General features: G+C 38.8%; 2 protein-coding genes across 7 annotated transcripts in view; one reads left to right on the top strand and one right to left on the bottom strand.

The window, feature by feature from the left end:
• The window catches only part of SMC6 (structural maintenance of chromosomes 6), a 36,368-nt gene extending 30,123 nt beyond the window's left edge, over nt 1–6,245 (top strand). For 3 of the 4 annotated variants that reach the window (XM_005240386.4, XM_055809453.1, XM_055809452.1), the window contains exons 24-27: nt 1,004–1,109; nt 2,448–2,600; nt 4,273–4,370; nt 5,682–6,245. In XM_005240386.4, the coding sequence (XP_005240443.1) occupies nt 1,004–1,109; nt 2,448–2,600; nt 4,273–4,370; nt 5,682–5,790 (466 nt within the window). In that variant the 3' untranslated portion in view covers nt 5,791–6,245. The remainder of the gene's footprint in view (nt 1–1,003; nt 1,110–2,447; nt 2,601–4,272; nt 4,371–5,681) is intronic. The other variant, XR_003555762.2, reaches the window with a different exon arrangement.
• Nucleotides 6,246–9,495: 3,250 nt separating this feature from the next.
• Nucleotides 9,496–19,399, bottom strand: part of VSNL1 (visinin like 1) — a 92,347-nt gene continuing 82,443 nt past the window's right edge. For all 3 annotated transcript variants that reach the window (XM_055809455.1, XM_027790923.2, XM_005240387.3), the window contains exons 3-4: nt 11,482–11,697; nt 9,496–10,537 (exon numbers count right to left, since the gene is read on the bottom strand). In XM_055809455.1, coding sequence (XP_055665430.1) covers nt 10,340–10,537; nt 11,482–11,697 — 414 coding nt within the window. In that variant the 3' untranslated portion in view covers nt 9,496–10,339. The remainder of the gene's footprint in view (nt 10,538–11,481; nt 11,698–19,399) is intronic.

A 19,399-nucleotide genomic window follows, 5' to 3' on the forward strand; every position in this document is an offset into this window, starting at 1 on the left:
TTGAGTGTGATTAGTGGTGCTGTGCTGAAAAAACTTCAAGGTCTTTATTCAGGTTCTGCAGTTTGACAGCTGCTTCCCTCATGGAGTTCCCATACTAAGAGTCCACCTCTTCTTTTTTGCTTCAGTCCCCTAGTATCCCGCACCTATTAATGAAGGTTTTTGTGGCAGTCTGCCTTCAGAAGGACTGATGGTCTTGTTTTCCGCTGCAGTCCTTTACTGTTTATCGTTCATTTCAGCAGAATTTGAGGGATATCTGTGTTGACTCTGCTTTCTGTACTTTTTGATCTGGGATTTGGAGGGGGTGCCAGTATGATCCTGACAAATAATAATGATCAGGAGAATCCCAGCCTTTGCAGGTGGAAGTATAGAAAGAGTAGTGGTTAAGATTTACCTGCAGAATCTGATGCTTCCCTTATGGTGCCTATGTCAAAGAGAATCTTGTTCTTAGTGCTAAATTTGAGTATGAATTCCATTTCGAGATGTCTTGGAACCATAGTCTGTTCTTGAAGGAATCTTGATGTATTGTGTATCGAGCAATTATATGCTCGAATTGGCGTGTGTGTGTGTGTGTGTGTGTGAAGGGAGAAATTAATACACTGTTTAATTCCTGGGGTCTAGCAGAGACTGTGAATTCTTTACTGTTCTTACTGTGCAGTCCTAATACTGGATAGGAAAGAAATGGAATGTGGTCATTTTCTGTTGAAGTTGTGAGGAATGGTGTAAAAGGGTTCCAGTCTGTTGAAAAAGACTTCTAGAAAGTACAAAGCCTGTACCTTGTGGATTTCTTACCTTGGTACTTTGTGTTGGTGATTATCTCCAGCATGCCAGTATAGAATGTCACCCACTTGAGAGTGTAATTGATTTTGGAAAATGTTCTTAATGGAGCAGGGCTTAATATTTAAGATTATGATGTGGAACTGTTGATAAAAATCTGCTGGCACTTTTTCATGTATTTTAAAACTCACTGACCTAATGTTTGTTTGCTTGATTTAACTGATTTAAGGCTCCTTTCTTTACGATGCAAACTCTACTTTGACCGTTTATTACGTATTCGAGCTTGCTATGGAAAAATACTCTTTGATCACAAGAATGAGACACTTTCAATAACAGTAAGTTATTTTATATTACTTCAATTACCATAATAATTAATGATTTATTTTTATTTAATACCAGCTGCTAGAACATGTATTGCAAAGGATAGAATAAATCGTTCTTCCCTCTCCAAATCTGGTATGTTAAATTGTAGGATATTGTGGGAAACAAGCAAGAGCCAAAGCCATATTGCCATCTTATATGGACAGGTTGCTAGATTATATGGAATAAATTTGGACTGTTGCCTTAGGTGGGTGATAAGAATTCACTAGCGAGTCATCCTAGTGAGACTTTCAAAATTATTCATTCCTATTTCATTGATAGGAAGTTTGTCTTTATTTGTGTGATTGTGTAATGGCTCTAGTTGTTATTTAAACAACTTCTAATGGCTGAAAGATTCGATATTATGGTTTTTTCTGTGTATCTTTTAACACTGTTCCCCAGAACTGTTGTCATGGGCTATTTACTTTTGTTTCTGTGGGAGATTTCAGGTTTAGGAATTGAGGGGGGAAAACGTGTAGTGACAATATAAATAGGTGTTGATGCAGTCCCAATTAAACAGGTGAAGGTTATGTATTTGAAGAACTTAAAATTCAGTCTGTAAAATGTCAAGTCATTACCTGGCTTTATCAGAATACTTTTTTTTTTTTTTTGTATAGCTAGTATTTCGTGTTTCTCATGCAAGAGACCTACATTTAGTCAAGGAAAATAAATTGAAAAAAAAACCCACCAAAACACTGTCCCCTTGCCCTCCCACCCCTCAACCCCCCCCCCCCCCCCCCCCCCAAAAGAACACACTCTAAAATAATTCTTTGTTTTCCCACTTAGCTTGTTGAAGGTAATATAATTAATAGAAGGTAATGCTTAAGCTTAAAGGGGGAATGCCACAAGGTGCCATCATAATCAACGTAACTAGAGGACTGTTTGCGATGTGTCATGTGCTCCACAGAAACGGTTCCTCCTATAATCAATATAATCAATAAATGAATTACCTGCTTTTCTATTGTATTTAGTAACTACTGGATTTTACTGTAACTACACTGGTTGACATTTATTAAACATTGTTTAACAACTATTAAAAATAGAGAATTGAATAAAAAAACACTGGCAGGGTCATTCAGTCTGTTCAATGTATTTTGCTGTGACGGAGAAAGCTGCAGTGATTGTACAAGTTGTGTTATTAAATAGTTAGGAGCCATTCCATTCCAGAATGGCAGTGGCAGTGAAGTGCATAAAATTGTTCTCAGGTGATCTCTCTCTGTTCATGTGTAATTCGTTTGCCACTAAAATTATGATCCTGTTAGTAAGTCCCCTATCTTGTGTTTTAAAAATTGCTCTGTTACTTTTATTTCAAGATTCAGCCTCGAGAGGAAGACAAAGCTTCTCTTAATGATGTGAGATCCTTGTCAGGAGGTGAACGTTCCTTCTCAACAGTTTGTTTCATTCTTTCTCTGTGGTCAATTACCGAATCTCCTTTCAGATGCTTGGATGAATTTGATGTCTATATGGTATAGTTTAAATTTAAATTACATATGCTGTTCTGATTTGTGTAAGTCAAACAGTTGGGTTGTTGTTTGTATTTGGTTAGATTTTAAAACACTACAGTTAACTGTAAATAATAAATAAAAATCCCAAACCAAAACCCAAACCCAAATCCCCAAAACCAAAACTTGTTAGGGAGCTTGTTCACTTTGCTTAGTGACTGTTGAAGCATTGTTTCTGAAGTTGGTAGCCAGAGCTATGAGCATCTCTGTACTTTACATGCTTAAACCTTAGTTCAGCACAAAAGCCATAAAATATAACTTTTTATTCATTCCCCAAGCAGTTGTTACTGTGTTTGTTGCAGGTTGCCTCTGTATGTTGCTGTGTGACAGTTTGGGGCTTAGCATGTGCTTTTGCTTTTACAGATTTTGAGATCAGTGTGTCTCTTTTTCAGAGCAAGTACATCAATTGAGTTCACTGTTGCTGCTCAGAACTTCGTTTTATAGAGAATAATGAACAGTAAATACTAACGTCAGCTAAAACTGATAAACCTCATCTTTGTGTACAGCTTCCCTGGATAGGCAATTAACCAATTTTTTAATGTATTTTTATTTTATTTCCGCCTTAATAATATGCAGTGTGGTGTGGTTTGAGAAAATAATTAGTTCTCCGAGTTGATACTGGATTATTTCATTTTGCCTTCAGTGTCCCTCCCCTATCGGTGATTTATTTATTGGGAATCACAGACCTAAAGGCGAAAAAAGATTTTCACACTTTGTAGGTAAAGAATTTCAAAGAGGAAAGTATGCATCTAAGGTGTTCAAGCAGTCATTTTTCAGCTGACTTCTGGAGCTTAGGTCATCTTTTACAAGTTAGTTGTGAAGAAGTGTATCCATCTGTCCAGAAAAGGGTGGGTACTCGGAACCATAGGCCCTGCAGAGAACTTCCATGTCATCTATTCCATAATAGTTCCATGTGATTTGTCTTTCCGCTGCTGTGCCAGTCAGTGCAACCTTACCGTCTCCACGTTAGGGAGTTTTGATGTAATCCTGGAGACCCACCACAAGAGGGCTCCATCAGCATGTTTCCTAGGGAGATCGCTAGCCTTAAGCGTTAAGTATCTAGAAGCAGTCCTTTGTTTAACTCCTGCTAATAATAGCTTCCCATTACACATTTTTTTCGGTAAGCTTAATGCATAACGTCTTGTTCAAATCGGTAATAATAATCACAACAAAAACAAGCTACAGAATATCTTTGATTTCATGCAGCCCTTAAATCCTTTCAGGTAATTTTGAGGCAGGATTTTACAAGACGCATTATTCTGCTAAAATACAGTTCATCTCAGCATACCAATAAAGAAGTAGTACGTGTGTATCAAAGCTGATTTATGAGTAGGAGCGTGTTATTTTTCCAAGAGATGTTTTCTGTCGTCCATGTATACTAAGAAAGTAGAGTTTAAGAATTTCCCAGACTATGATTTGTAGCTTTTAGAATTTTACCCTAACATTTCTCCAGCTTAGTTTTCATTAGACTTCTCTTTAGCTCAACTTTGCTGTATAGGAATTAATTCCAATAGGTTTTTCTACTAAGATATTTTCTAATGAATTTTTATTCTTAGGCATTTGTCTTAATTTGTTCAATAATAGGCCAGTGAAATACACAGTTAATATCACTACCTGATAAATCTTTTTTCTTTAGGACATGGTTAACAGAAGAATTGCAATGGATATGATTCTTAAGGTGGCTGATTCTCAGCAGCATCGACAGTTCATTTTGCTCACCCCACAAAACATGAGGTAATACTGTTGTGTTTTATTTCCTGGTACAAGAATAACCAGGAAGCTCTATTGCAAGGAGTATACCTTGAAAAAAATAAATATGAGGAGAAAGAAATTTTACTGTTTTTACAGTAGAGTATCAACAATTAAGCAGTTCATTGCTGATGGTTCTAGGAATTTAATAGGTTTTTACTCTTCCTTTGTATAATGTGTCTTAATGTGGTAGTTCGGTGGGACTTGAATAACTTTATCTTAAGTAGAACAGCTTTTTGAAAAGTTTTACTGTTTAAAGTGGGCTCCTGATAACTTTTAGTACTGTATATCCCTCTTCTCCCAAAAATTTCAGAAGACACTGCATTTTTCCATTTTTCTATTAATCCTACAATACTTTCAAGATATTTGTCATTTGAGAGTTGTTTTTTTCTTAAATATCATTGATCTAGAAGCTGATCGCTTACTCCTTGTTATCTTTTTTGATCTAATAACCCCAAATTTTTTAAAAACCTCCATATAAAAATCCCCAGTAAAGCCATGTCTAGCATAAGGGGACAGTCACTCTAACCTTACACAGCTGCATAACGTTACTCTTCTCTATATTAGCCAAATGTAATCAGTGCAGCATGCAGAGGGTAGTTAAGTAGTGTTGATTTAATTGTCTTCCCTTACTAAAATCTATAAAAAGTAGAATAATGGTATTCTGTTGTTGTTTAAGTGGAAATGCTTTCTGGGAAACTTCTGAAATTGTATTCAATAAACTTAAAGGAATTTTCTATATGGTTACTGTTTATTAAAAGTTTAATAATTCTTGTGCAGCTTGGTTTTATATTTTGTTACATGTTGCATGTTCAGCGAAAAATTGATTTCACAAAAGTACAGAGGCACCTTCAGAAGAAATAAGTTTAGGATAATTGGTGGAGAAGCCCGTATAAATGTCTGTTTAATAACTTTGCTCATTTTTAGTATGATTATCAGTGATTATACAGGTACAAGCTGTGTGCCACTACAGGATCTGTAAGGCAAATATGAAGCATATTTGATCATTATTTCATTTGGAGTTTCTCTTAAAAGTACCTGCTCTATAATTAAAGTATTCTAATGGTTAGGAATCAAGATTGAAATCAGTCATTGTCTTTACCTCAAGCTTTTACTGAAGTCTGGCTTCAGTATCAGTTCAGTGGAGCCAGAACTTCACCCCATGTTACTGTTTTTTAAAATTGTAAAATTAAAAAAGGGGGAGTTAAAGGAAAATATGTAATGGAAAGAATCAAATGTATATATGAAATTTGTGGACAAGAAACACTGTTTAAATGATGCATACTTTATTTTTAGTTCTGTGCCGGCAAGTTCCCGTATTCGAATCCTCCAATTGCAAGACCCTGAAAGAGGCCAGAAAACATCAAATTGCCAAAATAGGAATGACAGAGAGGAAGAACAATAAGTATCTCTGTGTGTGAATATGGCATACTATTGGGGATAAATGTGTATTGGTATGTGTAAAGTTATTACTTTCTGATGCTGGATAAGAGGATTTTTTTTGTTAGAATACTCTCAGGAAAAGAGAAGGCTCCTGTATATTTCTTCTTTGAATTACTGTATGTGTACAGACCAAGAATAATCACCATTTTGATAACGGGAAAATCCTTAGTGTTCAGTTGATATTTGTAACTACCAGCTAGTAGAATTTTTTATCAGTTGTTCTGTTTTTTCTTCTGGAAAAGTTGAAATATATTTTGTATAACTATGGAGTAATATTTTAATACAGTGAGACTGATACTTGTAGTAATGCTTTTTAGTGTCTACACACTTAAAATTAGCATTAAGTTGTTTTCTTTATAGCTCTGCTTTATTTTGTAAACATGTGCTAATAATAATAAATACATGCTGTAAAACAGGTGTGGTGTTTTTTTCCAGTGGAACCACAGCGACTGTACATGAGAAGCTATTAGTACTTATAGTGTGTACTTTCATAATCAGAGAAGTGAGAAATTTATTTGCAATATATTCTCTAGGTGGGGAAAAAAGTTATTTTATTTCTTCCTAAAGAGTTTATAGGGAGGAGTTTGAGTTTCTTTGGACCTGAGCTTGTACAACCTAGCAAATTATGGTTTTATGAACTTAGGTTCTTAATTCTAATTTACTAAGCTCTTGCTCAGTCTGAGTTTGCAGGTATAGACTAAGTGTAGGTATTTATTACATTGTAACAAACTAAAGTGACAGAAGTCCTTCCGCTATAGAGGAATGAAGTAGAATAAGAATTCTGGAAAATAATACAGTAGCTTTTCTACAGCATTGTAGGCCTGCATTTTGCTGGGTGTTCCTGTCCCCACTCCCCTTCCGTCTTCCCCTGGGACTATACTACAGCAGTTAAACTAAAATACACTTGCTTTATTGAAATAATACAAGCATTTATTGGGGATAAGAAGGAGACAGAAGAACCAGATTTTTCAAACTCCCGAATAAATTTTTTTCTCTTCCGTTCTCCTTTCTCCAGGAACTTGAAGTTGTTGGGAGCTCTTAAAAAACAATCAATTTTTAGAGTTCAGCCATTAGACATACTTTTTTTTTTTTTTCATTAGGTGGATATAAAAAGCCATACAGACTATTGAGAGAACAGTTCTGCAGTTTCTGCAGTTATTTACCAAGCAGCAGTTCCTCAGTAAACTCACTGTAGTCTAAGTTTTAACTCTGCTTTGTAGCTGAATTTGGTTTTAGGTGCTGTACAGTGTTTTGTGCTTTCTGATGTCTTTCAGTTACTATGCAAGAATTTGTAGGTATTTCAAAAATATGGATGCTAGATGAGAACTGAAGGAAATACGCTGAGAAAGCTAGCTGCAGTTCTAGTGCATTCTAAATGTAGGAAATAAGTCTAGTGATTTTTTTTTTTAAAAGCTTCAGATGTTTCCTTCTGAAAGCCCAGGGTAATGGGCCAGCAGGCTCACGGCAGCCTTGAGGAGGTTTACAGGGTCGGCGTTTTTTGTTGTTGAAGTGTGTGGCAGAAGAGAGACAGTGGTCAAATTGAAGTAGGATAAACCAGGGGCAGGGATTGTTCATGATGAAGATAGGAAGAGCACGTCCATCCTTGGAGGCTTTCGGGGCCTAAATAGACTGCTGTATCTCCTTCAAGCAGGGATCTGCGCAATAGACCTCTGGAGGTCCCTACCAAACTAAACAATTGTAAAATCCTGTGATTTGATGGAATACATATTGAAGATACTTAAAATGTTAGGATTATGTGAAAATACTTGGGGGGATACACCATTCAAAGTGCACACTTGGTAAAACTTGTCTAGAACACAAGCCCAGTTTGTACGGGGATGTCCTTGATACTCTTACGCCACCATGAACCACATAGTTTGACTGGATTTTGTGATGAAATTAGAATATGTTTCAGACTTTTATAATATGAAATAATAGAATGGCATGTAATTATTTATCCACCTGATTTTCTTCAGCGTCCAAAAAATAAAGCAAGAGTGCAGAGGCAGGAGAGAGGGAAGACTTTATCTTCATTAGTACTTTTATCAAGACATCTATTGAGAAAAGAGCTCAAGAAAAATTATTGCATTCCTACTAAGCCAACACTTCAGCTTTCTCCCAAGTTTTCTATAGGCTTGCTTGAAATATTGGAGCAGTTGGCATCAATTCTGGTCTTTGGTTCAAATCAATATATTGTATTTATTCTGATCTACCACTGCACTTGAAAATGCATGCTTGACTCTGTAATTATTACAAGCAACTGTTTACATGGTACAGGATTAGTTCTGAATAAGCACTTGCTTAGATGCATTTATTTTTGCACCGATTCTTGTGAGGTCTCAAAACTACCTTATTCTTGGTGCTTTAAGTACAGAGTTTACTACACCAGTTACCTAGAGAGAGAACTGCAGTGCTAATGTTACGTTTTGTGACTGTGTTTGAGTTGCTGGCTGTTTTGGATGGCAGTGTGTTGCTTAATGCTGCATTAAAGTAAATGGAGCCTGTCCAGCTATATAAATTCAAGGTGCAGGGAAATGTAGAATGAGGTACTGCTGCTCTGCTAAGTACACGTAAACCAGAGAGGCGTAAATTCCCAGGAAAGTTCAACATCCTCTCTACAACTAATAATTTAAGCCTAAGTGGAAACAATGGGCATATCATTCTCAGATGTATGTTACGTTTGCAGAGTATGTGTTTTACTTTTAAGTTACAGCCAAAGGTACAAAGTGTACCATTCTCTAATTTGCGAAGACTGTTACCTGGGTAGCCTAAGCAACTTTCTCGTATTTAAAAATAATTGAATTTTCTGCCTTTTGCTGTTTGTTTGGAATACAAAGAAACTTAAATATGAGAGGATGGCCGTGTTGTGGCAACTGATTCTGTGTTCCGCCCACCATGTTTGTTAGCAAAATGTGTAAAACTTTGTTGGGTTTTTTTACCCTCAATTTTAAGGTGAGTTTCACTTTTTAAATTTGAAAATACAGAGAATGATTTGGTTTGTGCCATGTTTTATTGTTTGACTTGTAGCTATTAAGAATACGGTCTCGTTTCTTCATAAGGTAAAGAAGAAATATCAAACATGCAATTGTACTATGTTCAATTTTTTTCTTTTAATCCTGCAAGCAACCATTTAAAGCAACTGGGAAATGTGGTGTAGCAAAGATTATTTTTTTTTGATCTGCAATCTCTGCAGTCTGCTGGTTCTCGATGCTTTCCCAGGGCTGTGCTGAACTTGCACTTGCCATAGTATAAAGATGCACATAGAATTGAGGAGGAAGGTGCTTCTCTTCACTATCCCTTCTCAATCATCACACGTTACGGTTAATTTCTCAGTAATGATTTTCAACATGTCTGTTTATATTAAAACCGGGGTAGCTCAAAGACTCTTACTCAAGGAGGGAAAAGCATTAGAAGACCAGGTTTAGGTCAAGCAAATAAACTGTATTTGACTATGAGCTAGCTTAAAAAGCTAAGTAAGCACAGGTCTAGTAGGATTAGCATCTTAGAGGATAAACAGCTGCTCTGTTGGTAAACACAAGAACTACAATTTTTGGTTTTATATAATATGACTTCAAGTGCGTGAGTGAGTGCAAGGAAGTTTTTTTTTCATGCTTTCATAATGAAATATATATTTCCCAGTATTACAGTGATAGATAATTAAGGAAAATGAACTTTTTTTCTATTACCATGCTGAAGATATGAAATAAGAATTAGGGGAAAAGGTCAAATGTTATAAATTTATTTTGGGACATATATATTGCAACCTCTGTGGAAGCTTTTGAAAATTCAGGCAGAGATCAATACACTTCCAATAAAACCTTTAAACTTCCAATAAAACAATATTTTAAACATTATATATATATATATTTATATATGTTTTTAATTAAAGGGATCATTTTAGCAGGATTTTTTTTTTTTTTTTTTTTAATATACTGCATTCCTCTGACATAGCTCTTTCCAGATTGAAGGGATGCAAATGAGGTAAGAATTAAGGCAAACCTAAAAGGCATGCAAATGAAGTACATTTATATCCACTGACAATACAAGCACATGTGTGGATCAGACTTAAGAGCTGAGGAACTCTTCCCCTCTGTCTGTCCAGTACTACTTTACAGCAGAATGGTGACATGATTTATAATAAACAGTTAACATTGCCATGGGAATTCAGTGTCACTAACATTACTCAGTCTAGGAGGACACAGAGCTAGCATCAGTAAAACATGAACAATAAATAATATAATTCACTGCAGCACAGGACTGCTGCACAGGCTTCAGAGGAATAGGGTTGTTATGAAATGACATTGCAAACATCACGTTGTGGCAGTTTATTTTTATAATATATACTTTTAAAATTCTTTAGCAAATGACATTCTCATGCACACAAGTGTTTCAAACACAAGAAGCAAGTCCATTTATAGGTAGTCCAAGCAAATTTTTGTGTGTGTGGAAATAGCTGCAAACTGAATGGAACATTAAACTTCTGTGCAGTCTATGACTCATTGTACACAAGCTCATTTTTGAATGTCACACTGCAGGAGTAATACAATGGATGGATCACTCTTTGCAGCTTCTTTGAATTCATCCAGTGTGATCTGGTCATCTTTGTTCTTATCCATCTTACTGAAGATCTTGTCTACCCGTTGCTCAGGCGTCAGACCATCCTCATTCATCTTCATCATTATCACAGTGCCCACCATTTTGTAGATGGCCTTTGGAAAGAAACCAAACGGAAAATTCAACAGATGAATTAATGTTTTCTTGATGTGATCAAATTCTGGAAAGATACCCAACAAAATGATGGCCAGTGTCCTTAATTTTGTGGGGTTTTTTTCTTAGAATCTGCTGTCCATATACTTAAAGAAGAATGTGTTTTACTTTCTTTAGATGCAGATTTATTTCAGGGGTTGCATTTTGCATCTCAGAATGAATTTCTTGGGCTTTCTGTTTCACAGTGCAAAACTGTTGCAATCTGTTCTCTGGGGCAACTGTTTATTTGGCTTTTAGTCATTCCATTGAAATATTTCACATAAATTCAGAATAATCACTTTTAGAAGCTGTCACCTTTTAATAGCTTTCTATGTGTACGTGTGAGCAAAATCTGGTATTAACTACTGTGGCGAGTAGCTTGCAGATGATGTGGGTGGTAAACGTTATCCTTCCTGTTATATGCTGTGGTCATCCTAAAGCCCATCTGTGAGAGCTCACTTCAAATACTGTGTTGTTATCCCTGTAAATTTCTGTAATTATCTGAAGTTAATCTCCGGTAAGGTTTCAGCTACAAACCACTAATTTCATGGGTGTCAAGTGATTTTGAGATGGGCTTTGTAAATACTTTGCTGTGCTGTTCTCATGGTTAATCTGTTCATCAGAAAAAAACCCAACCCAACCCATCAATAAAAACCAAACCTCTGGATATTTAAAAGCTTATATGCACATATGTACTTCCTGCAATTTTCAAAGATTACACTTGTTAAAACATTAGTGAGCTTGCACCACTTAGACATGAGTTAGTATAGGATGAAGGCATGTAATATATGCTTTTAATGATACACTACAACCTTTTGTGTGCTTAAAATCTAAACTATATGTGAACAAGTAATCAAATTCTATTAATGTTCAGACATGTTACTTCTGAGTGTTGCACTGATCTCACCTCTATAATTTCCAGCATTTCCACTCTTGTAATTTTACCATCACCATCCAAGTCGTACATGTTGAAGGCCCAGTTTAGCTTTTGCTCAAAACTGCCTCGTGAGGTGATGGACAGCGCGCAAATGAACTCTCTGAAGTCAATGGTCCCATCTCCATTTTTATCAAAGGTTCGGAAGGCGTGCTGGGCAAACTTTGAAGCATCTCCATAAGGAAAGAACTGCAAAATACAATAATAAATAGAACTGTGGGCAATGCAAGGGAGCAAGCTGTGTACCTGCCTCCAAAATACAGATATGAGGCATTTATAAAAAGTTGCTGGCGGGCTTTGTGTGAAACTGAAGATCTGCAACGTAAGCTTCTGTAAGTTACAGTGTAATGATTATTACAAATTTACTTCTACAAAAATCTCTTAAGTTTACCGCAAAGTATATTATAAATATATCTAAAACTAAATTAACTAGATGAACCTTAACATGAAGTTGGGTGCAAAACAAGAGAGTTTACATAATATTCTCTGTTGTTGTCTCTCTGACAGCAATCACAGTGCACTTTAGTAGTGTTTTTTCTGCCTGGGAGAACCAGCTCTTGACATGTTGCGACGAAGTAGATGTGTGGGTTTGTTGTTATATAACTTCATTTATTAAAAAAAAAAAATACACACACAGCATAAAAAGCCAGGAACATATGTTCTCTTCTGCCAACCAACATTAGTACAAGTACATAAGATGAGAACTGAGATGCAGTTAAACAATACTTTTCATGTTTAATATCCATTATCAGTGAACGCTGCAAGTGACTAGCTTAATGAAATGTTTTAAATGACCATAACATGGAGGTTTTCTGCTGGTATTTTTTCCTTTGGGAAATGTATAATTCAAGACAATTGAGACAGCAGCAGTTCCTTCTGTGGCCCAGACTCAGGAAAACATACCTCTTAGGAACAGGAGATTAAACTAGTGCTGAAGTCCAATTGCAGTGCAGGGACTATACACAAAAATGTATACACACACAATTTTATGGAGGTCTTCATGCTCCTAGAACACAAACGTCTTGCTCCCAATCTGACAGCTATCTCATTTTGTGCTTCTTAGCATTCCAATTCTTAGTAAGTATTGCATTTAATAATGGAAGTTTGAAGGAAAAACTTCAGTGGCAGCCAAGGAAACAGATCTGCATTTTGCAGTTTTCCATTTCCCCATCCAGAGCTTTCACTGCAGGCTGATGGTTGCTGTGGTCAGCTGTGAAAGCTCTTGAATACACTCAAATTTCATGGGGGATCTTGGGGATCTCACAGCACATACAGAAATGGGAGCTACTAATACTCTGACTAAATACAGATGTAGAACATGGCAAGCCTTTGCTGCTTTTCCTTTGAGGAGGCCAAATGACCATTTGGCTACTGTGTCTTGCCCTAAAAAATGCAAAACTGAGCAGGCAGCTGCTCACACTCTGTGGCCATGCAGGTCATGTCAGGAGCCACTCCTGCATTGCCAAAGGGGTCCTAAACTGCAAGTTTCCTTTAAACTTACTGTTTTATCTGATAGCAGCTTTTCAGACACCATTCTGGATAACCTTTCCATTGCTGAAGAGGTACGATACAATCACTTCTCTGGCTCAGTGGCATTACAGTAATTTTCAAATCTGCCTCTTCCCCTCAAAAGAGAGAGCAGGGTTAACTTTTGCCCACCTCCCTCCATTCAGAACATTGCCCTGTTGGGAATTACCCCCAAAGAGATGCAAATCACTTCATTATCCCAGAAGAGGTATCAAATATGCCCATCTCACTTCCCAAGGACCTTCTTGTGAAGCTATTTGAGCATGGTGTGGAGGCATCAACAGAGAAGGCCACTCTACCCATTGCAGCGGTATTTTGTCCATGTTAACATCCATCGCTGTTAAAGTTGTGATTTTCTCATTTGATGTTGTATGGATCATCATCCACCCACTGCTTCCACGCCCCTTCTTCAACAGCTGAAGGATGCATTGGGTATTGTCTCCTGAAAACGTAACTTACATGCCTGTACTCAACCCAGCCCTAGTTTCTGTTTTGATAATCCAAACTGATGGAGCTGTAAATGCCTCCAGGTACTGTTGCAGCTCTTTCTGTACTTTGTTTTTTGACCTTTAAAAATTTTTGGTCTTGGGTATGGTAAGCATGATTGGGTTTGTAAACATATAAAGATATGTGGGTTCTCTGATCCAATTCAGGACTGCAGTGACTGCAGCTACCAGACCTTGCTGAATTGCTCTTCCAGTGTAAACCTCAACCTTTTGTCAAAGTAAAGACAGCTCCCTCAGCTGGATGGTTCTTTGGGCTCACACTCCTACATTCAGCTGTGTCAAAACAAAGTTACGTGAATGTTATCGAAAACCTGAATGTTATTTGCAGGTTACTGAAAATCCTGCACACTGCTTCCTCTTTTTCATGATCTACCATTCCCCCAGCTTCTGTTCCAACTGCAGATGTGAGCATAGGCGATATTTAATTTTGTATGTATAGATAGGTGATGCTTCTGCAGACCACTGGTGAGAAGTTACGCAGTGGCTCTTCTGCCCTGCAGCTCCACAGGGACTCCACTGCTTCCCCCCCGCCCCCCCCGCAATCTTGGGAACCTAGTAGCTGTTCAAAGCTTTTTAAATCTTTAAACCAAAATCTGTCAAAATTTTAGTCTTCCAAGTGTTTCTGTTAAGAGCTGACTATTGCTGAGGATGCTGCCTGATCAATGTTTTTGTGACTGTCACACCACAGTCTCTGTAACAGAAAAGCAAGCAGTTAGAGGGAAAGGGGATGGTCCTTTTTGCTGTCCAGAGAACCAAAATACCTTCAGGTGCTTTCTCCTATGATCCAGACTGAGGAATGGTACAAATGTACCAGCTGACCCAAAAAACCAAACTACAGTGCAGAAGCTCACCTACAAAAATGGCTAAGAAGTGGCAGACACCCCAAAATACTCAAGAGCACAAGAACAAACCCAGGGATTAGGAGGGGTCAGTGGCTGGAGATGCTGAAGACCATTTCTAAATTATTCTTGGGGAAACATGAATATATCATTCAGTCTCCCACTAAAGCAAGCTGTGACTACCTCTTTTCCAGTCATGCCATTAACCTCACATAGCAGGGAGAAAAGCATTGTTCCGATTTTTTCATCACAGACAAGGCAACAAATTTTTCTCTTCTGAGGTGAGGAAGGCAGTGGCACCGCTCAGAGCTAAGCCTTGGCATTTACAGCCTAGCAAGGTGAACAAATGGAGCTAAGGCCTCTTCCTTTTTTACCCCTTCATCTTTGCCTCCCTCTAGGGAGCAAGTGCAGTAAAAGGTCCTTTAGGGAGTGAAGGCACTCTTCTCTGGCCTGTACCTGCCGATTTGTATTATTTTTAGCTCAGAACAACTGGAAAAACATTGTCAAAGCCTGTTTAAAAACCTACCTGAAGATTTTAAAGTTGACTTGAAGACTTCCATTGGTCTGCTTTGAAATGATTCATAAATAAGAAACAGAGTGAATGCAAGCCAAAAGAATTACAGAGCAAAAGAAGCCAGCTCTGGTAAAATATTATTGGATTATTAAAACACGGTGAGACCTCAGGAAGGTACAATGGCACTGACTAACTACCTCAATCCTAGTCTGAGCCAAGTGTCAATGGGAGACAAGAGTCTCTGGAAGACAAAGATGCATTTTTGGCAGCGAGAACATGAGGAGGGCAGTTTAGTCCGCCTCATATGGCACTCTGGCATAAGCTTGGTGAATGCCTCAGAAACAAGTAAAGAAACACAACTAGGATTTTCAGAGGCTACAGCCACTAGGCAAGTCAGTGCCTTCAGCCTCCTCTCCAAACCATCGTCCAGGTGATCGATCTATGAGAAATCTACTATGAAAGCAACTAGTTCCCTCCTGGAGCCATGGTACCATTGAAAAGTGCAGTCTACACACCAGCATTGTCTCCTGCTTTACCCCTTTAATCAAAAAATTAAGACAAACAACACCTGCCTGGGCTTTTTACAGCCTGCACAGTATCTGACCAGTTAGATCAACATGGTGATGTGTGAAGAAAATATTTTCTCTAGGGACAACTACCAGTTAGGAAAGGAAAAAGGAAGAAGAAAGAAAAATCCTACATATTCTGCTTCTAAATTTTGAAGATTGTCTTGCAGATTCTTAGCTTCCAGAGTGTTTCTAGACACCTTTCTGGTATATGGGGGGCTTTCAAATGGTCCTGAAATAAGAATATCTAGCAAATAGCATCTACAAATTATACATAACTTAAGTCTTGGGGAAACTGATCAAATACCTAGAAATATTTATCTGCGCAGATGCTTTAGCATCTTTGAAGTGATGCCATTCACAGACAACTTTGTAACCAACTGTATTCAGATCATCTTTGGGAGGGAGTTACTGAAAAAGCATAAAGCATATGCTAAAGCATATGGCTAAAGGTTTAACATATGGTTAAAATATAAAGAAAAAACAAAACAAAAAGCAATATACTTTCCCAAATTCCCCTGTGATGGGAGGTCCAAAAAAGAAGGATCCATCCTTCCTTGGTAGGGTGGGGTAGAGCAAATCCATAGACTGGCCTGAGCAGTGCTTTGGTTTTCATGCTATGTTTTATCATGTTTGAGATGCATTTCTATTAAAAGGGAAATTCTGATATAAAATGGAGAAAACCAGAATTAGCATAGTGTATGGAAAGTTAAACTCACTGCCTACACATCCTCAGGTGACAACTTGGTCACTGATGTAAGGTCACAGCTTCCAGCACCAAGGTGGGAGCTGGAGCGCAGAATGGGAGGCAGGTGAGCAGGAGCAAGTACAGGGCTTCTGTATCCCAGGCTTGGAGAAGATGGAAGAAGCAGCCGCTGATTCACCCAGGAGATGAGATGCCCCATTCGGGGCTCAGCACTGCCAGATGCTGCTGAGGGCTGAAGTGGTGAAGAGGAACGAGTAGGGCACAGCCAGTGCAAGGAGCAGTGGGAGCATCATCAGGGGCTGGCACGTGGAAACAAGCCTAACTGTTGGCTCCTATGGGAAAAACCTTACACAATTGATGCTGTTACACCATAGGAAGGAGTTTGTTACCCTTTTATAATCTACTTCCTTAGTGTTTTCTTTTGTCCTTTTAGTAAGTTTGCTAGGCAACTCAGTTCACCTTTGTAAGTGGAGAACACGAGCACTTTGCAAATCACAAAGTCTGGTTACTGGTAGAAGCTCAAAGGGGTATTTTTTATAGCAAGCCCCAAATTTGAACCCAGACACTGACAGCTGCTGGTCAAGCCCGATCTTGCAGATCCTCAGACGTGAGGTCACTGAGAGGGATGCCTGTGATGACTAGGGAGCAGGTTGCTGCTCTCTAGTTTTTCAAGAGGACAAAGCTCTGGGTTCCTGCCAGCAGTACAAATGCAGGAGTTGAGGGTGTAAGAAAAAAAGAAAAGATTACTTTTTAATTCTCTACTTTAGAAAAAATAGTTGTAACTTACTGTAGTCTTGCACTTTATGAGTTAAGGCATGAGAAGGGGAAGAGATGTACCGGGCTGTGCCACTCTGGCACCAGGGTGATCTGTAGGGCTGCAGCCTGTGCCTGTCAGCACCTCTTTGCACAAAACTGAAAACTCATGTTTTCAGCATGAGCATAACCACAGCAGCACAAAGACACAGTCAGTACGTTTGTCCTTCTTCTGGAAGAGATTTGACTGCCCTGGGAACACACAGCTCAAGGGCAGGTCAGGACAGATAAAGACACATTTTCAAGACTTCCTGAGGGTATGTGGATTAAGAATGGATAAAGCACAATGTGCCCCTCTTATCCATGTTATGTCTCACCCTTATTCTTCGGAGTAATGCCAGTGAAATCGATGTGAAGTGTTGTGAGCTGCCTCTATGTCCAGTGCTGGAGCGGAGAGGGCTGGCAGAGAGCATCCTGCCAAGGATGGTGGCACTGATGAGGAGGGGACCAGTGGAACAGGGCAACACAGAGCGGGACGGGGCTGTGAGCAGGAACGCCTGTGTGTGAGAGCGCCACAGCATCACCCTGGATTGGTGCTGTGCATTGCTCTTTGGTCAATGGACAGAGGCTTCTCCAAAGAGTCATCTGAAGCAATCAAATTAGGTGTCTGGCTGTAGGTGGAGCAGAGGGATCATTAAGCTTAAATTCTGCATTTTTTTTTCCAAAGTCAGTCTTCACAGTACTAACCAGGGAGACTTCTAGTTCCTGTAATCCTCAGACTAGGACTCTTCCCAGCTATCTTCCACATACTTTTGCTGAACAAGTGTTTTCAGAGCTTGCCTACAAAACAGGCTTTCCAAAATCACAGCAGTGGGATGACACAACATCTTTTTCCCTACTGAAAGGTCTCAGCTTCGAGGTGGAAACCCCACATTCACTTCCCTCCTCTATCTGAGACAAACTGAATGGGCAGCTCAGGAGATAGCCCAGCTACAGCCCAGTTCATATCAGGGAACTATGAGTTCCCAAACTGGGAGTAGCTTGTGTGAACTAATATTAAAGGGATCAGAAAGAGAGCGAACTCTTTTTTAAAAAAACAAATTAGCGGTTAAGAAACTGCTTTGGGAGACAGAAGATTTGGATTCTAGTATTTCCCCCACTAAATATATTTTAAAATCTACTTTAACTCAGGTAATTTTCACAATTCTTTCATTCACTTGCATCTTAACCACTACGATACCAAGCAGAATATATATTATTAGCAGTATGAGCCAATGTAAACAATCAATTACTTCAATGGCTTTTGAATTGGGCCTATGATGATGCTCAATCTGAAAGAATTTCCTTATCGCTTTTTAGTTCTGTCAAAGGTTTTCCTTGAGTTATTATTCATTGGAGGAGATCTTCAATGAACTGAAACACATCCAAATGTTGTTATTCAAGTCCAGGCCCCCAAGGGCCTTAGACAATCATGGCAAAACCCGCAAAGGGATACAGGCAATTGAAAGTACTAAGCAATCCACCTCCATAGTCAGGTTTTCCATCTCTGAGGTGTCCAAATGTTTTAGTTGCGGATTTCCAAAGCCTTTTGTCACACAACTCTTCAGTCTAGACTTCAGAGATCCTGTTCCCAGAGGCAATTTACACCACCTTACTGTGCTGAAGTCCTGTGGTGCCTATCCCCAACTGTCCTTTAAATGAAAAGCATTCAGATGCACTTAGGTAATCACTGAGGATTTCAGTCTCAGAGCACTCAGAGGCTGAAGTTTACTGCAGAGACCTAACAGGCAATGAATGAGCACCCAAGAATTTGGCTTCACAGAAGCAGAAGTAATTTCAGCAGCTTTGCATGCTTCTATTAACAATTTAATCAAGCATTAAGGGATTTGGGTCCCAGAGATACAGATGTTCCTGTCCTGTTCCCAGCTCTCAGCCACAGAGGAGCAGCACATCAACACAGAAAGGCACATCACATGCCCTTGAAAGGTCTAGGGCTGTCTTGTTCATATGCATGGAAAATGAAGTGAGGGTTACAACAATTTAATTCTATTACTGAAATTCCAGGGGGTGGAATCAGATGATGTTTCTGCACTGAGCTAGAGGTAGGATGCTGGAACAGATCCAGACATGTTATTCAGAACTGTGGTACAGACGGGGACCCTCTTCTCAACTTTGTCCATATCCTCTGTTCCTCCCCTCCCTGCACTATCACTCCATTATGCAGAGAAATCCTAGGAAAGGTCTAAAAGCTCCCACAACGGCTCACGCCCAGCTACAGCACTGATGCCACTAATCTCCATATGAGCTGAAGCAAATGCTGCACTAATGGGGCTGACAGAGATCCCCAATCTCTGCTCCACCAGAGGTACAGCCAGAAGAAAATGGACAGGTTGGCTGGGTCTTGTGGGTTAACACCACATGTAAACTGCCTGGAATAGCAGCAGGGTTTTGTGCAGTACATTTCAAAGCTTAGAGCCTTG

The sequence above is a fragment of the Falco peregrinus genome, chromosome 7 (assembly GCF_023634155.1).
Source record: "Falco peregrinus isolate bFalPer1 chromosome 7, bFalPer1.pri, whole genome shotgun sequence".
NCBI classification, from domain to species: Eukaryota; Metazoa; Chordata; class Aves; order Falconiformes; family Falconidae; genus Falco; species Falco peregrinus.